Source organism: Meriones unguiculatus, chromosome 8, assembly GCF_030254825.1.
Source record: "Meriones unguiculatus strain TT.TT164.6M chromosome 8, Bangor_MerUng_6.1, whole genome shotgun sequence".
In the NCBI taxonomy this organism is placed as follows: Eukaryota; Metazoa; Chordata; class Mammalia; order Rodentia; family Muridae; genus Meriones; species Meriones unguiculatus.
Genome location: NC_083356.1, coordinates 107,569,463 through 107,591,006, shown reverse-complemented (window position 1 = coordinate 107,591,006; position 21,544 = coordinate 107,569,463). Strand labels below are relative to the sequence as shown.

Below are 21,544 nucleotides of genomic sequence, written 5' to 3'. Positions count from 1 at the left end.
AATGTCATATTACAGAGACAGGCTGTACTTCCCATCTTGTCCAGCTAGCATTAGCCATTTGCCACTTTGATATGATCCATCTGGTGCCCAAGAGGCCTGAAAATAGGACATGCTATCCAATTTAATCACCAGGGAGTGGCTATCACTCTGACACTGGTTTAAGTGCTAGGCCTCAGTGTAGCTTTGTTTGACATGTCTCCTTTCAGCTGCATTTGGAGAGTGTAGCTGCTTTCGGAAATGTAAGATTCAAACCTTGTAGCTGCTGGCTACCACTCGAAGTATAAATGATTTCCTGCTGGAAGCCTGTCACCTACTCCTGTTCAACACCTTCATTAGAAAGGTTTCCTGTCCTGGAGGTTTGGTTGATCTCCGGGAAGATGAAGATTCCAGGTGCCAGCAGCTTCAGAAAGAGAATCACAGTCAGAATATAACCATTCAGGTCCATTCAGCTATCCTCAGGTCCCCTCATGCAGGGTCATTCCATCAGAGACCTTTATAAGCTTTATTCGTAATGTTTGAGAAAAGGGGAAGGCTTTTTTCACACAAGTTTACCTTGTGTGGAATTCTATTATTTAGTGAGCTTTCCACACAAACCCCTGTCATCCATTTCAGTGTCTTGCATCCTATTATGAAGTGGGAGAAAACTCGATCTTTGGAAATATCAGGTATATACACTGAGTTTTGATCCTTCCTGGAGATTGAGCAAGGGAGAGAAAGTGCAAAGGAGTCTGCGATGAGTTTGGAATACCCTTTGGTGCGGTGTTGTCATCACTGTCACTGGCACCATTTATTGTATTCGTAAAGTTACACACCAGGTAGAACACTTTAAACCTCCCAAATTATTGAAGAAACCGGTCACATGCATGTATGTGCATCCATATGGCAGCCACGAGCAATGTGCATGCCCACGATGTGTATGTACACACCCCTGCTCTGTGAGCTCAGTTACATAGTCACAATAGCTGGTTTATGCTGAGGGTAGATTTCTGTTTTGATGTCTGTTTGATGCAGCATCTATAATGGTCAGATATTCCCTGGCTTTGGAAAACAGTGATCATGTCGGCCCCTCACTAGTCCATGCTTTTTGTAGCCAGTGCTACTTGGTGTCTGTCATAACATCTGGAGGCCCTGGAGACCAGGCCATCTCCTTTATTGTAACACAGGGTTCTGGAATAGTTCTTTTACGCATATTGCAATTTTCAGTTCCTCCTTGAAAAGTCTTTCGATAGAAGTTAGCAGTGTTACCATGCCATTCATAACCTCTCAATTAAGTAATTTTAGCTCTATTCACTTGCTGCAAGCCTGTTCAGTCCCATCTTTATGGGATTGCCAACTCCTGTCACTTATCATTGAGAAGCCACATTATTTTACCCAGTCATATTCTCTAAGAGAATGAATCTGTTGCTATCAGATGATCAATGTTGTGTTAAAGGATTTTTTTAATAGCATGCATTTAAATAACTCATCTTAATAGTCCAACAAGCCCACAGGCTGTTTGTACTAAGTATGAGCTTGTATCAGATCCTACCTATTCAACCTTTGCTATAAATTCTTAACTCCATAGCTACAAGTGATTGAAAAGGATTGATGATGGCCGGAATTAACCTTGGCAAGACAGAAAAGCAAAGTCATAGAGAACACTTAGGTCTTCCATTTATACTGGAGGATTAATACAGAGGATGGTCAGAGGGAAAAGTGTTTTGGTTGACCAAAGTGAAATAAATATTATTACAGTAACATCTGTTAAAGGAAAAACAAAATACAAATTGCTTGTGGGAAAATATACCTCATTGTGTTTCTAATTTTTTTTTCCTGATAGGATCTGAATTGATGAATTAAAATCATGTGGGTGATTTTAGTAAATGAAAAGTATATATTTTATATTGTGCTGGGCTCTTGATTTTTATGTTCTGGTTTCTAATACATATTCATCTCACATTTGGACAGATACAGCAGATGGTGTGTCTCAGGAGCTCTTCTCTGCTGGCTTGGTTGACGGTCATGATGTAGTTATAGGTAAATTGTTTTTTAGTATGCAGTATCATTTTGTTGATGTATCAAATAGAAATTTGCTTAGAAACAAAATATTTTATTAAGGAATAATTCTCTGTAAAATTTAAAAGAGAATCTTCATAAATTCTATGTTTATGTGACATTGCATCAAGAATCATATTTAAATTTCTTCAAAGGTGTTTCATGTATTTCCCTCCCCTTTTCCTAAGCATGGTTTATCCAATGAGGTATCAAATATCAAAAAGAACGAATCATGTTGTAGTTCTGTATTTAGGTTGGAGAGGGCCTTAAAGATCATTCAAACCAGTTCATCTGTTGTCCAGGTAAGGAAACGGATTCGTAATAAATTTCCCTGTTTCTCCAGAGTTGTGCAGCGGGTGTGCAGTCTTTTACTTGAAAATGGTCTCTCTGCCATTCATCATTTTTTCTAAATTAAAAAACCCTGCCCAGAGCTAGGGAAGCTTGCATGAGCCATGCATGTTGATAGAACAAACAGTCTCATGTAGGTCTGTCAATGATTATGTGTTAAGAAGGCTCTTAGCATCATCTAAGCAAGCCTGGTATGGCTGCCTCTGTTCCCTGAGCATCAGCATGCCCCCTGGAAACAATGGGTCTACAAGGCTTTTAAACCGTGGTCTGTCACTGTGCATTCCTAATAATGACTAAGTGAGGAGGTTACATAGTATATGAGTGATAAAGTATTGATTTAATTATAATTACATTAAGAAGAATGTAGTTAAGGCAAAATATTCTTCAAAAATAATTCTTCATAACATCCTTTAAAAAAAGCAATGTTTAAAATTCATGTTGTTTGATTTTGTGTTGTATTAGTTTTGAGACAGGGTATCTTGTCTGTGAAGCCCAGGCTGTTCTGGAATTCACTATGTAATCCAGGCTGGCCTCGAACTCACAGAGATCCACCTGCCTCTGCCTTCCCGTTGCTGGGATCAAAGGTATGTGCCACCATGACCTGTTTTAATTCCACGTTTTAAAGCATTCAGTTATTCTAAATAAGTCCTTGCTTTATCATGGTGGAATGTATGACTGAGGGAATTTGAGGCAGATTAGCAGACCTGTTAGAATTGGCTTCTAGAAACCTGGTAGTACAGATCATTGTGAAGTAAATGTATATATTTCATTTAAATGAGAGTACACACTGGTTTATAGTACAAGTTATAATTCTGGCTAAAAACTTAGTATCACTATCTTATATGAAAAATGGTATGACAAATGCAAAGTAGGAAAACTAAATTCTTTTGCATTAATCGTAGACTAAGTGTAAACAATTAAAGCTCGTATATCTTTGCCAAGTAGTGAATACAAAAGGAGACATGCCATATTCTACGTGAAATATATATATATGCACATATTTATGTAGATAGTGTTCCCTCATTCCTCCTTATCTTCCAAACTTTTTTTTAAGATCCTGTTAGGTCTTTTGACTAGCTGAGTTCTTAACTGTTTTCTGATAAAATGTGAAGAGTCAGAAAAAATGTCAACCCAGCTTCAGTGCCTTGTTAAAATTTCACCTCTGACTTCTTCCTCTTAACCCTTCAGTTCCTTGTTTAGAAAAAAACCAAACCAACAAACAGATACCTTTGTTTCTTAGTTTACTCAAAGAAGTAATGAGAACAGTTAATGCCAAAATCAGGATACACTGAAATATCTATTTCCTTAAAGAAAGCTGTTTTCCATGTACTAAACAGACAAAATTAAGAATTAATTGGCAAAGTAGACTTCAAATACTAACTCACCCCAGTAGGAATGAAATAATGAAGGAAGGTGTGTGCTGGGGGTGGGAAATTTCTGTTCTTTTGCTTTGTTTTCACTTACTGAAACAAGAAACATGGCTGACCCTGGGCCTGAAGTTGCTCACCTCCGGCCTCTGGCCCTCAAGTGCTGAGATTACAGCTGTGTGCTGGACGCCGACGTTCGCGTCAGTGCTGTGAGGTAAAAGCAGCCAGTTGATTTAGTCGCGGTTTCACAGACAAACCGGAGAGCTGAGGAGGCCTCCAGGATGTAACCTGCAGTCCTTGGTGCTGGGGCCTCGTGACTCTTGAGAAAGCTTGTCCTTGTCCAGGCTCTGTAGACAACTTCGACAACCTGTGCATCGTAGGGAAAACAAATGTAACAAACTTATTTTTTCCCCAAAGCAGTAGATACATCATTGTATATTTCAGCTGTTGATTATTTCACAGATAAAAATTCTTACCCCTGATCCCACTAACCAGTCTCAGAAACTCCCGCTGTCTCCCTGTCCATCCTGTCCACTCTTCACTACATACGACATGTCAAAGCTGAGCCTCTCAAAGTGTTTGAATTTCTCCCTGTGTCTTAATACAGCTATTCTCTTCCAAGGTCTTCTAAGGAAATTTGCTAACAGGCCTGTCTTGCCTCCATTTCCCTACTTACCATGATCTCCTGAACACACTGCAGCCAGCTTTTGACCTTCCTACTCCACCCCAGCTGTCACTCTCCCGTCCCATCTTGAGAAGACAGGCCTGACAGGTGCAGTGCTAGGTGCAGCTGGAGTGGACTGAGCCATGTGGTGTTCCAGGACCTGTGACCTGAGAATGGCTGTCACCTTCCTACGTCTGAAGTTCATTGTCTGTCATGTTCTTAACTGGCCTGTCAGAAGTACTGGGCATAGAAGGTGCGGCCTTCCTCCATGACCAGCTGCTCATTTGAGCTTTTGAAACCCCCCCTCCCTTTCTTCTTCCTCCCACCTTGGGAGTCATTTCTTCTCAGTGTGTTACTCATCATCTTTCTCACCTGTAGACACTGATGTATCCAAGGAATCTAAGAACATTTCTTTCTTCTGTGACTACTTCTTCTGGCATGTCGTCTTGCTTCTGTTCTTTAACTTTCTGACTCAGACCCTTCTTTGGAATTGTAGACTCATAGTGGGATCCTTCTTTTTTGTTTTAATCATCTTTCCTTAGGAAGGCAGTCACCATGTGAAATTTAATTTTCAGTCTCCAAAATGCAGCCCTTGGTGCCTCCGTCCCACCAGCCCTACAGTGGTTCTTCTTTCTCAGGGTAACCTTGCTCTGTCTCTGGGTCTTCATGCCAATGACTGGGAGTTACCCCTGACTTTTCTTCCTCTCACACCCCTCTTCCAAATCGTCATGTGTACAGCATCTTAGTACTAGCCATCACCTTGGCTTTCGTCTGTATTGGTTTTTTGTTGTGTGACAAAATATCCAACAAAAACAGCTCAGTGAAGGGAGGATTATCTTTGCTCACAGCTTGAGAGAATATAGCCCATCATGGCATGGAGGGCATGGTGGTATTCATGGCAGCTGGAGGATGTGGCCAAGTCTGGGAGCCCTGGCAGCAGGGGTCTCTGGGAGTCCTAGGTCAGTGCCAGCCATCCCTCTAGCCCCATCCTACAGATGCCCAGTCAGGCCAGGTATCCAAAAGGCTACAAAACCACCTCCGACAGCAGATCAGGCATTTGAGTATATGAGCCTATGGAGGGACATTTCACATTCGGGCCACCCCCGGCCCGATTATTAGCCCCATGTCTTTACTGATAGCCCAGATTCTGTCTTTCCCACTGTTGTCAGCTAGAGGTGGCCAAGTAAATTAGATCAGACATAAAAGGCTATGTGATTACAGGTCCTTGAAGTGCCCAGTGTAGGCAAATACATAGAGGGAAAAGAAGGAAAGAGTTGTGAGGAGTAGGACGCAGAGGCTGTGGAAACAATGGCTACTTTGGAATTAAAAGCCATCATGGATATGCAAACTTTGAGACTGTTCCCAAAGCCACTAAACTGGGAACTTCATTTGTGTATGAGTCACAGCCCAATTGAAAAAAATGACCAGATTATTTTAATGCTTTAATCAAAGCCTGGAATGGCCTTCTGCCCACATGCCACTGGCCATGGCATGTATGTCCCTTTGGTGTATGTCCCAGTCACTTCTCAAGCCACCTCTCTTCTCTCCACCGTGCTCACACCCACCAGCTCACACCAGCAAGCTACATCTGCCTGTCTTCCAGCATGCCCCTCTGAAAGCAAACATAGGCCCACCCTGTATCTCTTGGTGCTTTGCCAAAGTGCTTTCCCTGAGTCCTCTACTGAAAATGACATAACCTTCCCAACTCTCTGCGTTCTTCATGGCTTTGAACTTTCTGCTTCGTCTTTCCTTGCGCAGCACATTATGTTGTTCACTTATGTTAGTATCTGTAGGGTTTCTTCTTAAACACAATTTTCCCTCCCTCCTTCCCTCTCTCCCTCCCTCCCTCCCTCCCTCCCTCCCTTCCTTCCTTCCTTCCTTTTCCTTTCCTCCTTCCTTACTCATTTAGTTATTTGGTTAGCTAGTTATTTAGTTAGTTGTCTATCATGTAGTATCTCACTGTGGAGCCAGGCTAGCCCCAAGCTTGTGATCCTCCTGCCTCAGCCTCCCAAGTTCTGCCATTACAAATGTACTTAACCACACCAAGCTAAGCATTAGCTTCTTAAAAAGACAGTTGATTTTCTCTCTGTTTCAGACTGATCCATGACCACTGCTGAAGTGCTTCCCTTCTAAGAGTGAATCCCCAACCGACACTTGTCCAAAATTCTGTTCTGATCTCTATAGCTATCTCCTAACATTTTCATATTGAATGTAGGAGAGTAGTATTTTGAGAATCTTATTTTAAAAATAGTTAAATTTGAGTAGCCTTTACACCATGAAATAAGCTCCTATGAAGGAGGCTGTACAAAAAAAAAAAAAAAAAAAAAAAAAAGAGCCTTTTCATGTGCATTTCTTTGGCTTCCATAATATAAAGTCGCTAACATTTAAATAGATTAAAAATCTTTTTTTTTTACCATCAGCATTTTTCTTTTGAATTAGAAAAAAATGCTTATGGTAGCATGAAAAAGCTGAAAAAAAAAAAAAGCAACAGCATGTGTGAGAGAGCAGTGGGTACTGTGACTTTTACTCTAGCATAGCAAACACAGATTACAAAAGTCTGCCATTACCTAGCTGCAGGGTAATCTTCCTGGAGAGTGCAAAGCTTTACAAAGCACAGTTTGGATTGAAGGAAGACCAGTGCAGGGCACAGAGTGATTGCTTTCAAGCAGAACAAGGGCTGTGCAAAATTAAATGCACTGTTTGTAGACTGAAATCATAAACCAACTTCAGTTATGCTTACATTTAGCACTACCTTAGGCAAGAACAGGAAACACTTTTAGGCCTTGTGTAAATAGACATGCATAAGACAGCACTGCCTTCTGGGTGGATGTTGTTTAAAAAAAAAAGTGAATTTGTGAGATAAAAACGTAGGTGATATGCATGTATAAATTTGCTTATCTTGTCTGTCTCAGTTGGCTGGAAAATGTAAATAGACAAGAAAAGAGTCCTTATTCCAGTTATTTCAAAGAGGATTGCCAAGGAAAACTGACTCGGAGAGAAAATCCCCTCTCGCCCCTGAAAAAAAGCTGCCCATTGGAAAATGAAGCCTCCCTGGGAGGCGTCTGTGCAGAACAACATGGCTTTCTCTATGTAACAAAATTAGTTCTGAATGTTGCTCTAGACTTGTGCGTGGTGTTTGTAATTTTCTTTAATGAGTTTTGGAACCTCTCCAGAAGGATGAAGGAATAGGGTAGGGGTCCTTAGCCAGTATGTGTGTAAGGCCTATTCTACAGCTCCTCAAAGCTGTCCACCCACAGCCTGAAGGCCCAGTGCAAAGGCCCAGGGCCAAATGCCTGCATGGAGGTGGGGAGGCTGCTGGGCCAGTTCATGTGAGCATAGTGTCTGCTGACTGTTGTTGCTAAAGTTTCCTGCCACCCTGCCTGAGCTCTGTTACAACATATTGCTGGCTTTCTTTAGGTAGATTTTGAAACCAGATGTTAGAATTTCTATCTCTAAAAGAGAGTTGTATTTCTGCACTAATTTATGCAATTTTACTCTCTGATTTGTTTTGAGCCAGGAAGTTTATTGAAATGCATATGTCCTTGAAAGTTCTCTCTGGACTTTCAGACCCATTGTTCATGTTTCTGGGGTAGTCATTCTCTGCACCTGAAGAACTCCATGTAAAATGTGCTTGCTGAATAAGACTCAGCGTAAATGTCTGCTCCCCTGCCTGCCGCTTCCCATCCTGTATGCTGGAGGACAGCCTGTCCTTGTGCAGAACCCCAGAGAAGCAGTTTTTACCATTTTGTGACTTGTCTCTTTCATCATGCTGTACATTTGGTGCTCTTTCCACTTCACGGGGAGGCGGAGTCACCTTTAATGCAAGACCTGTCTTCTGAGTTGTTGGCTCTGTCACCCTTACACTTACAGGTTCTGACTTAACATGATGGATGAAGAAACACGCTTAATCCCATTTCAGAACTTTAGCCCTGGACCAGTATATGAATAGATAATTTTGGGCAATGACAACATTGCCGCTCCTTTAAAATGAAATCATAAAAGGCAGAGGTTTTGTTGGTGCTTGTTTGCCTTTCTCTCTTCCTCTCTTTCTTATCACATGACTCTGAGCAAGGAAATATAGACAGCTTCAAGTATTTCTTTTCCAGTAGGACATGTTCCAGAATGGGTGTTTCTGAGAGCTTGAACAGTGAGATCTCACTATCAAGATCTCATCTGGGACACTTCTTACAGGTGTACATTGCTGGGATCCAAGCAGCAGGCGTGGGAATGGCACTGTCCGTATGCATCCCAGGTCCACACTCGAGTTCCTTTACTTTCTGTTTCCAGGAGCCTATAGTGGTCAGCCCTGCCCACTTAACCACTGTATCTTCACGATATCACTAAACTTCTTTGTTTTCCCCGCTTTGTTTGCTTATTTTATCTCCTTGGAAGTCTGCTTCACAACCATGCCAGTTAACTTCTAAAATTGTGTACTCGTATGAAAGGTGTAGATGCTGCATGTTTGAAAGAGCCTTGCTGGCATAATTTTCACTCTAAGGAACAGTTACATTAAAAAAGTTAAAACTAAATATGTTGGGGCTGCAGAGATGCCTCAGTAGGTGGGATCATTTTTTTTTTTCTCTATCTCCCTTCAGCATTGTTCAAGTCTGTTCTGAATGACTGGAATGATTGAGCAGCACCATGCTTCTATGATAAAGCCTCTAGGAAGAGTAAAATTCTCTTATGTTCAGTTCAGTGGTATTTCTATGGTGTTTAATGATATTGAAATTGGCGAAGAAAATTTTTCCTTAACAAAAGAGGCTGTATTGTGCAGTCTTGTTATTTTTTAAAATAGTGATAGATAGTTTTTTTAAAAGAAGACAATTCCTTCCATCCTCTCTGGGTTTAGGCAGCTTTGGAGTCAGTTTAAATACTGTCAATAAATGTAGTTGAATGGTTCTTGATTGAAAGTCGTATGTCAAGGGGGCTGGAGAGATGGCTCAGCAGTTAAGAGCGCTGGTCGTTTCTTCAAAGGGCCTGGGATCAATTCCCACCACCTGCATGGTGCCTTATTCCTCCAGCTCTGGGGAACCTGACGCCCTCTTCTGTAGAGTGGTACATAGACCTACATACTGGCAGAACACCTGTATACATTTCTAAAAATAAAATGTAAAAATCTTCAAGACGAGGCAGTGTTAGTAACATCCCAGGGAAATACGGACTCCTTCTGCCTTGTGAACACTATATTGATTACCTTCCTTAAGCACATTTTATTTTAAACCAGCGGTAAGGAGTAGACAGTTACATATGACAGGGTTTCTGATTTTATCAGAGGGCTACTGCCAGTTGACTGTAACTCACTGCTCCTGGCTGCCCAAATACCCCCATTGCTCTTTAAAGGCAAGAGTCATGCCACAGGGAGAAGTGTTATGATGTCTGAACAAGCATGTGCACAGACACATACACAAAAACTACTTTTTTAAAAAAAATGATTGCCTCTTGACAAGGGGAGGGGCGTTGCTGACCTGTCCTTTATAAAGAGTTTCTGATAGATGGCCATCGTGTAATTCAACACTACCTTTCAAAATGTGCGCAGGTGCTATTTCTAGGAAGCTCTGCTATAAAACGGCATGCCATCTCCCTAAAGATACTTTATTTCTGTATCACATGATTGTGAATCAGTACAGCAGTAAACTGCAATGTAAACCGTGTTAAGCAGTTAACATCGTCCCTTTTTATTTCCTGAGGAATTGAGCGCCCTCTGTAGAGAACCCCGACAAGGACAGATTCCAGCTAAGGCTTGTCATTTAAGTGAAGTAAGAGCTGACCAGTGGGTTAGTCTCAGTCCACAGAGTCCTGCTCTTTTCAGATCCTTTAAACTGTCCTGCTTTAATCAAAATGTTAATCTCCCTCTTAGCCCTAAAATCAGATACGCATGAAGATCATGCCCGGCCTAGCCAAACTTTCTGACTGTTGCATGAGCCCCAAATTGTCAGGGGCAATCTTCTGGTAGAACTAGTTAAAGTGTATTTATTTATCTAGGGAACTATAGTCTCTGTGATCATATCCCTTTACTAACACTACCAGGGGTGTCAGGTGAAATGAGTCACATTGAATAGTTCACTGAGTAGACATAATCCATCTTTGGTGGCCAAATACGTATATGTGAGCATGTATGTGTCTGTATTTGGTGTGTATCCACTTCACCAACCTCTGGGCTTACATGTTAGTGTTCTAGTAATAGCATAGGATTCTAGATATAAAAGTGAACAGTTGTACTAATTAATAGTCTGACAAGTCACTCACCACCAAGTGAAACTCCACTGCTGTTTTGTAAACCTACCAGTGTATCTCACAGTAATTCCTTACACAACAGGAAATGAAGCTGTTCTTTAGCCAATCAAACGTGAATTAAGCACCAAGAAAGAAAATAAGTCCACATTTTTTTTTAGCTCAGTATTAGTTAATATCACTGTGTTGGCATCATATCCAATTATATGTAACTTTGATCCTACATCCTGAATTCGATTTTCATTTTTTGACGAAGACTTTCTTGCAGACTCTAGGAAAACCTAGCGCTTAATCCTTGTAACAAACAAGCTTAGCATCCAAGAAACAGTGTATGAGAATGCTGTTGCCGCTTGAATCCATTTAAGACAAGGAGAGACTTTTCCACCAACAGATTGACCATGCCCTTGACATCAGGCCTGTGCCCTCCCTGCTGTAAAAGTCAACATTGGCGCAAGCTGTTCAATAAATAGCACAAGCTGTATTTGCTTGACATCCACTTTGTACTGCTGGTCTCCCTGTGCTTGGTGAGCTTCTGGACGATTCAACAGGAAACCACAGACAGGGAAGCGTCCCGAGACATGTGACTGCAAGTTCCTGGGCCCGGCTGGGCATCCGTCCGCCCTGATCCCACCTAGGCAGACTGTGAAAGAGCTGCCGGTTCATTTGACTTGGGAAGCAATTTTTCCTACATAATTTCTTAACAGTAAAATGCCTCACAACCTTAGTGAATTTCTTCAGCCATGAGCTATACATTATCGGAAATGAGGATATCTCATACAAAGCATCTTTTCAGTAATAGTCCCCTTGGAGACCTAATTTATAAGTAGCTCTTGAGGCTTCATACCAGTTGTGTTTGTGGTTCAAGGCTCTAGAAAAAGGTCTATCCATGACTTAATTATTGTCTGGCCTTCCTTTGGCTGGGTAACTGTTGCCTTATTACACATTTTTCTCACAGTTGTTTATATGTTTGTTTCTAATTCTTTTTGTACGTGGTGCTGGATCATAAGGTAACCACTATATACAATGATATACTAACTTCTGAAAATACAGAATACGGCTTAGAAGACATAAGTTAGTTGGGATTGCTCTTAGGATGCACACAAATATGGTAGATTTTTCTGGTTAATGGGCTCAGTCCCTGGCATGGTTTGCTAGGGCTGTGAAGATTTCCTTGCAAAAGAAATTTAGAAGTTGTGTTTAGTGTTTGAAAAATGCATATTATATATTATATGTATGAGAAATTAGCTTTTTTCAGAGAGTTTTTCTGTGTCAAACTTAAGCTTAATGTAATTCTTAACAGAGGCTTCATGTTGCATTAGATTTCTAGACATAGTCTGAGATATCAGTGCTTTTCAGATAGCTTCAAATTGGATAGGTGTTAGTCATTATAAAACCACTGGATACCCTTGGAAATTCCCAGAGAGAGGTGTCTCGGGTTCTTAGGTTGCCTGTGCAGTGCTAGTGAGCATGTGGTGTTTTCACTGGCTCCCTCCCATCTTTCTCCCCCCAAGAGATGGCTCAGCAATGTCACCAAGTACCCTGTGGATGCCAATGCCCACATCATGTTTGCTGCTTCCAGAAGGGCCCGTGGCACACCTGTTACTGGTTATATGCCTATCCTCTAGATCTATCTGCTACAGCTATTCAGTGAATAGCATCTCACTCACTCTGTGTCAGGTACACCTGGTACACAAAGCAGCCAGTCGTTACCCTCGCAAAGCCTGAAGTCTTAACTCGAGAGCAGGCATACATGTGAGATTGCAAACCACGAGAGATTCCCTTACAAAGGAAACACTGGGAGTTATAAAGACGGTTATAGATAGGGGCTGCACCTGGGTTTAGGAACAGAAAAGTCTTTCCTTTCCTGGGAGATATGAGTGCTTGAGTCTGTCTGTGCTGGGCACGTGTGCAGAAAATGGACTCAGAATAGATGATCAGAATGGTCTTATTGAATAAGAAGAGAGGGCAGGGCCCAAATCAGCGTCTTACAAACCATACAAGCCACCATCCATAATGACATTCAACTAAATCCAGCTTCTCAACTGAGACCCTTAAACATGACCTTCCTTGTTCTTTGTGTCTTCCTTGTTCTTCTGTAAAGGAAGAGAAGTAGTTTTCTTTAGACTTATGTCCCTGTGCAGAGCATCTGAATATACAGTTTAAGCTAGATGCCTTTATTGCCTAACTTTGACTCCTCCTTTTTTATAAATTACCATTATTATTCCATGAAATTTGTTATCACTGACAATTCCATACACATGTAAAATGAATTCTGTTTAACCCACTCACCTCTCTCATCCTTGTCAGTCCCCACAGGTCAGACCCATGTTCATTCTTTTTGTTTTGTTTTGCCTCACTAATTTTTTACCTGAACCGACTAAGTGAGCTTGGGTTTGGAGCTATCAGTTGAATCATGGTGGTGTCACCATTGCTATACAACTGATGACATTAACTATCTCCCCCTGAATCTATCCATACCCCGTAGTTGAGCATAGAGGGTAGGGTCTCATGAATCCCTCCCCTATCCAGGATTGGGTGTGGACAGGCCCCATCTTGTCCAGGTCCAGTGTGGGCAGTTGCACTCGTGAGATGTGTTTGCAATGGCTGCATCATGCCCTCAAGGTCCCATTTTGCGGTCCTTCATCCCACCTTCCAGCCTTTACTTGATGTTTTGTGAGCCTTGGAGGGGTGAAATACAGATTTCCTCTTTAGCACTGAACACTCAACCATCCCTGTTCTCAGCACCTTGAGCAGCCCGAGTCTCTTCCATGTAATCCCTTCACTGCACCTCTGGAGAAGCTTCTCTGATGAAGCACAAGAGAACCATTTGTGTATGGCTTTAAACATTAAAAAAAAAAAAAAAAAAAAAAAAAAAAAATCACCCTAGGGCTTACGACCTCCCCAGCCACGGGTTTTTGACCAGGTTTTATAATACAAGACATGAATTCCCTTCTGTGCCATAGGCCTCACACCCAAACCGAAAGCAGTTTGCTATCCCAAAACATTCTTACCTGGCAAGTTGGCACTGTAGTTGATGGGGTTCACAGGAGATTAATCTGTTGCTGTGCCCCCACCCCCACCGCCCCAGCACACACACACAACACAGCATCCTACATAGTGCCTGCCATCACGCTCTAGGAAGACTACCGGCGCAGAGGATGCTTCCGCCTCAATCCCAGCTTGATTCTTCTACATCTTGCAACCAAGGCATGCGGTGTTTTCAACAACAGCATGTTATCATGTAGTTCCAATGGGCAACCAAGAGGAAGGAAAAGAGCCGTCCTTGCTGTGAACATTTTGAGGCCTTTCCTACCAACAGCTCATAGAGAGGTCTCCCAAAGCTGGTATTTCTAGGATCAATAACATTCAGGTATGAAGAACATGTCCATTATAACTTATTTTTTAACTGAATGTCTTTTGTTATTGCTGTTGTTGTTGTTTTACTGAGACAGGGTCTCTCTGTGTAGCCTTGGCTGTCCTGGAACTCAAAGAGATCCACCAGCCTCTGCCTTCCTGAGTTGCTGGGATTACACCTCCATCACCCGGCTAGAACTATGTCTTTAATTAGCTTACAAAACAGGTTTCTGCGTGTCTTTTTACATACATCCTTTATTTGGAGTAACACACTCTTGTTTCTCTAATTCCTCACTCCCTTCCTGCTTAACCCTTTCTCTTCCCAGTGATCCACCTCTCTACTCTCAATCACCTATGTTCTACTATCTCCCATATCTTAAGACACATCCACAACCGCACCCCCAACCCCACCCCAAGACTGAGGCAAGTTAGAACCACAGAGGGACAGGAGTACAATACTTGAAGACTGGAGAAACAAAAGCTGAAATGATGTTTCAAATTTCTAAATTTCTTTGTGTTTGAAGGCTTTGAAAATTCACTGGCAATTTAATGTTTCAGGCCCCAGAAGAACTTTGGAGATGCCATTTAGGAATTCTCAATCCAGTTATTCTATCAAAAGGAAATTCGAATTTTGAGAAAAGGCAACACATATGCATTAATTACAGGCATTTGCTTTATATTAGTTAGTGATCAAAGGGCCTTCAAGTATAGTCCCAAAGAAAATGAAGTGTGTTTTCTATTTCTTAGTATTGCCTTAATTTCACATAAATTATGATGTGTGCTGAGGTAGCACCATATATACAGTGGGACTATTATTATTACAATAGAGTACAGAATGCATAAAATATTCATGTTCATTGAGTTAAAGTAAACCTGCCATTTCAAGTCCATTAATTGCAGTAGAATTGAGTGAATTTTCTTCCGGGGACTAACACTATAATTGCCTAGATTAAAGTGAGCATTCAAAGGATTGTATGTTCAGAATGCAGGCTCAGTAAAATAAGCTCTTCCTTTGCTGCCTTTTGTCCTGTTAAAGTGGAAATGGGGCTTGGGCAAAGTTTGCATGTGATTTCTGGCTTGTTTATGAGTTGTCTGGTCTCACTAGTCATTCCTTTCTTTCTGTCTTTCCTTCAACCGGCTTTATTCTCTCCCCAGTGCTTTCAAAGGAAAAGGCGATGAACACTTGTGAGCGGTAAAGCAGATCACTCAGTGGCAGAGACACAACCATTCAGGTTATCCCCTCCATACCTGACATCATAACTACCTGAATCCAGATTGGTTCTGGTGAACTCCATAACTGATTACGTACTGCTGAAACCAGTTGCTGTCAGTGTCTTGAGTGGCTGCATGGCCTTCCCTGCACTGAGCTGTTTGAGGCTCCTTTCCCCAAGCCTCAGACCTCAGGTATTTCAGACTTGAGAGTAGTTTCCCAAACTTTTAAATATTTGCCTGTGTATAATGACATATCTTGCAGATGAAACCCAAATCTGATCGTAAAATCCATTTACATTTCATATTCACTTCACATAGCCTGAAGGCAATTTCTTACAATATTTTCATCGTCATGAGCCTGAAACAGATCTTCCAGTTTCCAGTGTGTATTTCTGCTTGTGGCATCCTGTCAGTGCCTAAAAAGGTTTTTTGAATTTGGAACGTTTCTGACTTCGGATTTTCAGATTAGGAATGCTCAGCTTGTGAGCTTTTTGTAGTTAAAATTGCTTCATCTTTATTGAGATGTTGAGAAACTCCTGAAGAGACCCTGTGGCTCAGGGAAGGAGCACAGCCCCCGGGGATGAGCCAGATCCCGTGACCCTGTCACTCAGCGAGTGCAGGGCTGGGACTTCTTCAGCTCTGCAGTCCTCAGTGCTTTCTGTACTCAGGGGAAACTCCTTAACCCTGGGCTGCCAGGGGCTGCTGGGCTACAGGACTAGCCGGACGTAGGGCCAGCCTTTCAGGCTGAGACAAATGGCATCTGTCCTTTCCGTTTTAGAGCCAATTCATCTACCTCTTGTACAACAGAAGATTTCTTTTATGGAATCCCATCCTAGTTGGGAGAATCTAAAGGAAAACTGCGGGTTTTCATTGCAAATACAATGAGCAGGAAGTGCCAGCGGGGGGAAAATCAGATCTTCCTGTAGACCTGCTGTGGTGGGTTATTAATATTTAATATTGATTTATCTTTTAATTATACAGTGGTTATTCCTAAACCAGCTGTATACCCAAATCACCACACAGAGACTAGGATTATTTAATTAACCTAGAGTACAGTGCTGGGCAATAGTTACTCCATCCTAAACCCCCAAGCCCGCATACCTTCCTCCCATTCAGATTTCCCACATTATACCTGCTTTTAGTCATATCCGGTTCATCTCTCCTCATGGTTCCAAGTCCTCTCCTGCAGATCTCTCATCCCCAACTCCTCCCACTTGCTTCCTTTCTCCTCCCCTCCGGACCAGGATATCCCACCCTCTTCTCTCCATTGCTCAGCACTGGCTGGTTGTTTTATTGATAATACAGAGAACAAATGGTGGCATGTTTGCACAGACTTCAGACAGGTGATGCTTAGCATAAACATCACAACGGATTGAAACCAGATGATGAGGTAGAGAAATCAGCATTTGAATGAACAAGGGTAAATTGCATACATTCCACAAGAACATTATACCAACAACCTACTAGTCAATCACAGCATGCTTCGTGAATTTGCCTGTGGTTCCTTGGTGCTGGAGGGAGTCGGTTTTTCTTCTTTGCCCCAAATGCAGGCTAAAAAGTGGTGTGAAAACTAAGTTGAAGTGACACTAAAGAGGGAATGGGCAGCTAGGTAAATTAGTGGTCTAAATTTCTACCACTGGGGTTGACTTTAAGACACCTCCTCTTTGACTTTTCTGATTTCATCTTTGGGCACTTTGCTCCTGCCTACAAGGACTACAGATATGCCTGAGAGGTGAACCCAGGGCTGCCATGCCAATCCCTCTCCTCAGGCTCACACTCTGAGCCCCAGGCCCTTTGTTGAACTGTAGTTCTTACGTTAAGAACTATCACCCCACCCCCACCCCGGGAGTTAGTGATGGGAATGTCTAACAGCTTGCAGGGACTCACTGCTTATCCCAAGCAAAGTTTCAAGGACGTTCACCACCCTGTCTCCCTCTGTCGCTGGTCTGTGTTGACTTATCAGCCACACTGAATAAGCCCTGCAGTAGTGCGGGGCTGACGTCCCCATGACCCTTTGCTGGGCATCAGCTATACTCACTGCAGGCCTTGTTATCTTCTCTCTAAATAGTCTTAGCTCTTCTAAAGTGTTTTCCATAAAACACTCATTCTAGGTGTAGACGATTCTTCAGGAAATTTATTAGAGCACTTTTAGGTTACTGCCACAGTAGTGTCACATATCTTTCCTGCATGCCATTGAGACACGTTATTTGCAACCCATTTTCAAAAGCAAAGAATATTAAAGAGGAGGGAAAACCAACATACGCCTTCAGCTGGGCCTTCTATCTCACAGGTGAGCGTCTCACACTTGACAGGAGAGCGGCATCCAGCTTGTTTATTATTTTCATTTGGCTTTCCCGTGCCATGTGTTCTTATCTTCAATCAGCAAGCCCGCTGTTATGGTCGGTGCCCAGTTGGCGCTTCCTTGATGATTGTGTTGCTTTGTTCCGTTCTCTTAACTCTATTTGGTATGCAGAAATTCAACCTTAATTATATATTATAAGCTTTCCCCAGACTTGAAACCATGACTCCTTTTGTTTGAATATGTTAAAAAAATAAATTTCAGACTGTGAAAGAGTGATTTTTCTTTCAGAATTACTGCAGCCCACATTTTCTATCTCAAGTCTTAATTTAATCACAGTTCTCAAGGAAATGAACCTAGGCAGTCTTAATTGAGTGCCTCTGTGCCTGTGGAATACATTCCTCTGTTGGCATACGAAAATTGAAATTTGTTGAGCTTCGGGTTTTTACTGCAAAGATTCTGAACCACTATTTAGTCAATAACCCATCCCATATCCTTTTTCTCCGCTCTGATTCCAGTGATCATCAGCTCTCTAGGCTTTTTGCTATCTCTTTGTGGAGGTTTCGCTCTTGTAGCCCAGGGCTCCATCTCTCCTACACACATACTTTGCTTGGCCTGAACAAACACGATTTTGGAATTGATTGCCAGCATGTAAAAAGTAGGGCAGTTACTTGATAGAAGAAGGATGCAGCCTCAGCTTTGTCTCAGAAAACTGAGAAGATCTGAATGTGGCTCCATAGCTTCTTAACGTTCCCTCTTTCCCTTATGTCATTGAGTTATCAGCATCCCACGATCATCTCTGGGTTAGAAGTGTACCACAAGGGCCTAGCAATCCAACTTTGGAAAACAGTTTAGTAGACTATTGGAATATGAAGTTGTAAGCTGTGAACCTGTTTCCTAGGGAGAAGGAAGGCGATCTGTGTTTCGAGAGGATTGTTCAAAGTGTCCATCGTGGGGACCACTTCTGCTCTCACTGTGCCTCTTATACAGATTCCTGGTGATTTGTTAATGTGGAGGATAGCTCATTATGGAATCAGCATGTGTTCCCATCCTAAAATGTAAAATTGCGATATTCACCTACATACCAAAGGCATGTATCTGAGCGTGGAAACAGCAGCGATGAAGAATGCTGTTCTTGCTCTGAGAGGATAATGGCATCTTCATAATGTCCCTTGTTGCTTCTGATTGTTCTTTTCTGACCTAACTCACAAGACCTCTTCTACCACCATTAGAAACATTCATTGCATAACTTCACCTTCCCATTTCTGCTCAGGTCCACCATGATTACCCAGGTCTGCCTCCACCCCATAGATCCCCACCCAAAATTTTGACCGCTGATCAAGGCGAAAATATTCCAGTGTTAGTAACATTGCAGACAGGCATTGAACTAATGGTGTCTCTTTGGCTTTGTTTTTCCAGATTAACTTAGGTGTCTGTCATGACAACTTCCATCACTGGGGAAGTAGATATGTTGGAATACTTCTGTTGTGTTTTGTTTTTGTTTTCTTTTTCAATAATAGCTTGTTGGTCATTATACCATTTAAATAAACAAAAGGATTATGTGGGTTTGCAAGCTTTAAGGGTTTTCCAAGCGTGTTGTGTGTCACAACATTTGTTACTTTGTCTGCCTCTTTGATCTCAAGTAACCTTACCTTGAAATCTCACCTTGGAACCCCAACACAACCCAGATTTCTAATGTGCCATTGCCATGTTGGACTCCATTTGAACACTGTAGCTTGGAATACCTAATAGAGTGTTATTTATAAAAAAGGTCGCTATTCCCATGCCTCTGTTGACAGGGAGAGGTCACAGATGAGTGAACTGAGAAAGCTCCATGTGCACAGAGGGTTTCATTTGCTTTGTTGACTAGTGTTTCTTAGGACACTAGAATACTAAAATATTTATTCAATAAATACTTGGTGGATGAATGAATGAATTATTAACTTGGCTCCAACACACAATTGTGCATATGATAAAGATATATGGGGCTTATTTTGCTATTGGATTTTGTTGGCCTTAATCAAATCGCTGGCATTTACTAGCAGCAAAAACTGGGGTTCACATTTGAACTGTGAGATTTATAGACTAAGCAGGATAGGCACTCAGACTTTCTACCTTCCAGAATTATTTCTCAGAAGCCAGAAGTTAGATGTGCAATCGTTTTTTACTGCATTAGCCAGGCAAGAATGAATTCATCATTTTTATCTCACCATTTCTCATTAAAAGACTAATGCCAATATCTCCCACAGAACAGAGCCAACTTTCAGCTTGTGTTAAAGTAAGAACTTAGAATGTACATTCAAACAGTACACTGTGGACCAATGGCAGATTAACTCCTTGGTAATGGAAAATATACACGTCTGACTGACCTCCAGCCAGCCAGAAATAAATCCTGTGCATAATCTTGCTAGCCTGTCAGTTGATTGTGAACAGAGCCCCTCGTTTGTCTTAGGACAGCCTAGAAAGCAGGTGCCTGGCCATGGCACCTTCTCTCTTACTCTTCTAGGCAGCTGCGTCTTAGATAAGCTGATGCTGAAACTATGTCATTGTCATCCTTTCTCATTAAAGGAATTCTGTCTGGTGGTGAGTTTTCCTCTGTTTTAGCTTCTGATAGCTGTTTAGTTGGTCTTTGAACATGCTTCTCATGTTCTTAAGCTTCTGACTCACTGCATCTTTTCTATTAGCTTTTGAATTTTCACATGAGATTTTTCTCTTCATGTCAACTAGAGCTTTAAGTCTACTGTCAGAAGGTTTTAGCACATTCTATATACATGGGCAATCTTGGTCCTGATTTTTCCTCTGCTTAGGGCCCTGCTTATTTAACTAAGAATCTGATTGGCATGGGTTTTTTGTTTTGTTTGACTTCAGGATTTCCTGCAATTAGCAAAACTCCCTTTCTAGAATATGTGTGATGCAAACAACCATTAATTGAATTAAAGTGAATATTTCATTTTTAATTTTGTAAAAATCCCCGTGTGTGTGTGTGTGTGTGTATGTGTGTGTGTGTGTGAAAGTTTGCAGACCTAAAGGTCTTTACCTCCATCACCCACTGCCCTCCAGCTATCCCCTCGAAAAAGCTCTCCACCTTACTTCTAGCTAATGTCTCCGATTTGTGTTTCTTCTTGCACAAAAATGAAATTAAGTCTTTGAACCAAGCACAACTGGTTCTTTGGGGACAATGAATTGGAAGTGTTGGGTGGCAGCAAGATTGCCATCCGAGGCAACCTACAGGACAGAGTGTCCTCAGTTCTGTTGTGGGTAAAGCTGTAGGCCATGACTGATGCTTTGTTTCTGTGGCTACTCTTTCTGTAAAACACCACCCCTGGTCTAACAGTCAAGGAGCCCATCCTCGCACCCGTCTCCTGGAGTCTTCTGGTCTTAATATACCCAAATACTGTCATTCTAAAGGTACTTTTAAACATATACATGATATCTCAGGTATTTTACGTGTGAATTCTTAAAATTGATGCTTAAACCAAGTTACCCATACCACAATCATCTGTTCTAATGGTGATTCCCCCTTTGTGTGAAAAAGATGAAGGCCTCACCTAAGGAATTGAGATTTGTTCTTCCCTAGAGCAAGAAAACTTTCTTTTTTTTCCTGAAAACAAGAAAAAGACACAGGAGTAGCAACAGCAGGATAATCCCCAGAGCTGCTTCACTGCCTACAATTTTACACAGAGCCAGCTGTCAAATGTGGAGTTATTGAAGTGTTTGGAAACTCCTGGCTAAAAAGCACTAAAATCAAAGGAGTGGTGCTTTATGCTGAGGAATATCAGCTCCAGTTCTGTCTAAAATGTTCATAGGTAGAGAGCATGGAGGTCTCCCTTCCTCCCACAACTCACTGTCTGGATCCCCAAAGAGATCTTTGCCTCTTCCTCCTGACTGTGTTCAGGGAGCAGCATCAGGTTATGTGCAACAGAATTCACCCAGGCCCTTTGATATAAGGAGAAGACTCCTTCCGTTGGCTCCCTTGTGGTGCCTGTCAAGTCCTCACTGGTCCACCAACTGCCTACCTTGAGGTACATGGTACAT

At 41.9% G+C, this 21,544-nt stretch overlaps 1 protein-coding gene across 1 annotated transcript in view; it reads left to right on the top strand.

Moving 5' to 3' along the window:
- Positions 1–21,544, top strand: part of Stk39 (serine/threonine kinase 39) — a gene marked incomplete at its 5' end in the record, with an annotated part of 194,716 nt that overhangs the window by 145,374 nt on the left and 27,798 nt on the right. Inside the window, 1 exon segment of the mRNA XM_060390333.1 lies at positions 1,948–2,016. Within this exon segment, the coding sequence (XP_060246316.1) occupies positions 1,948–2,016 (69 nt within the window).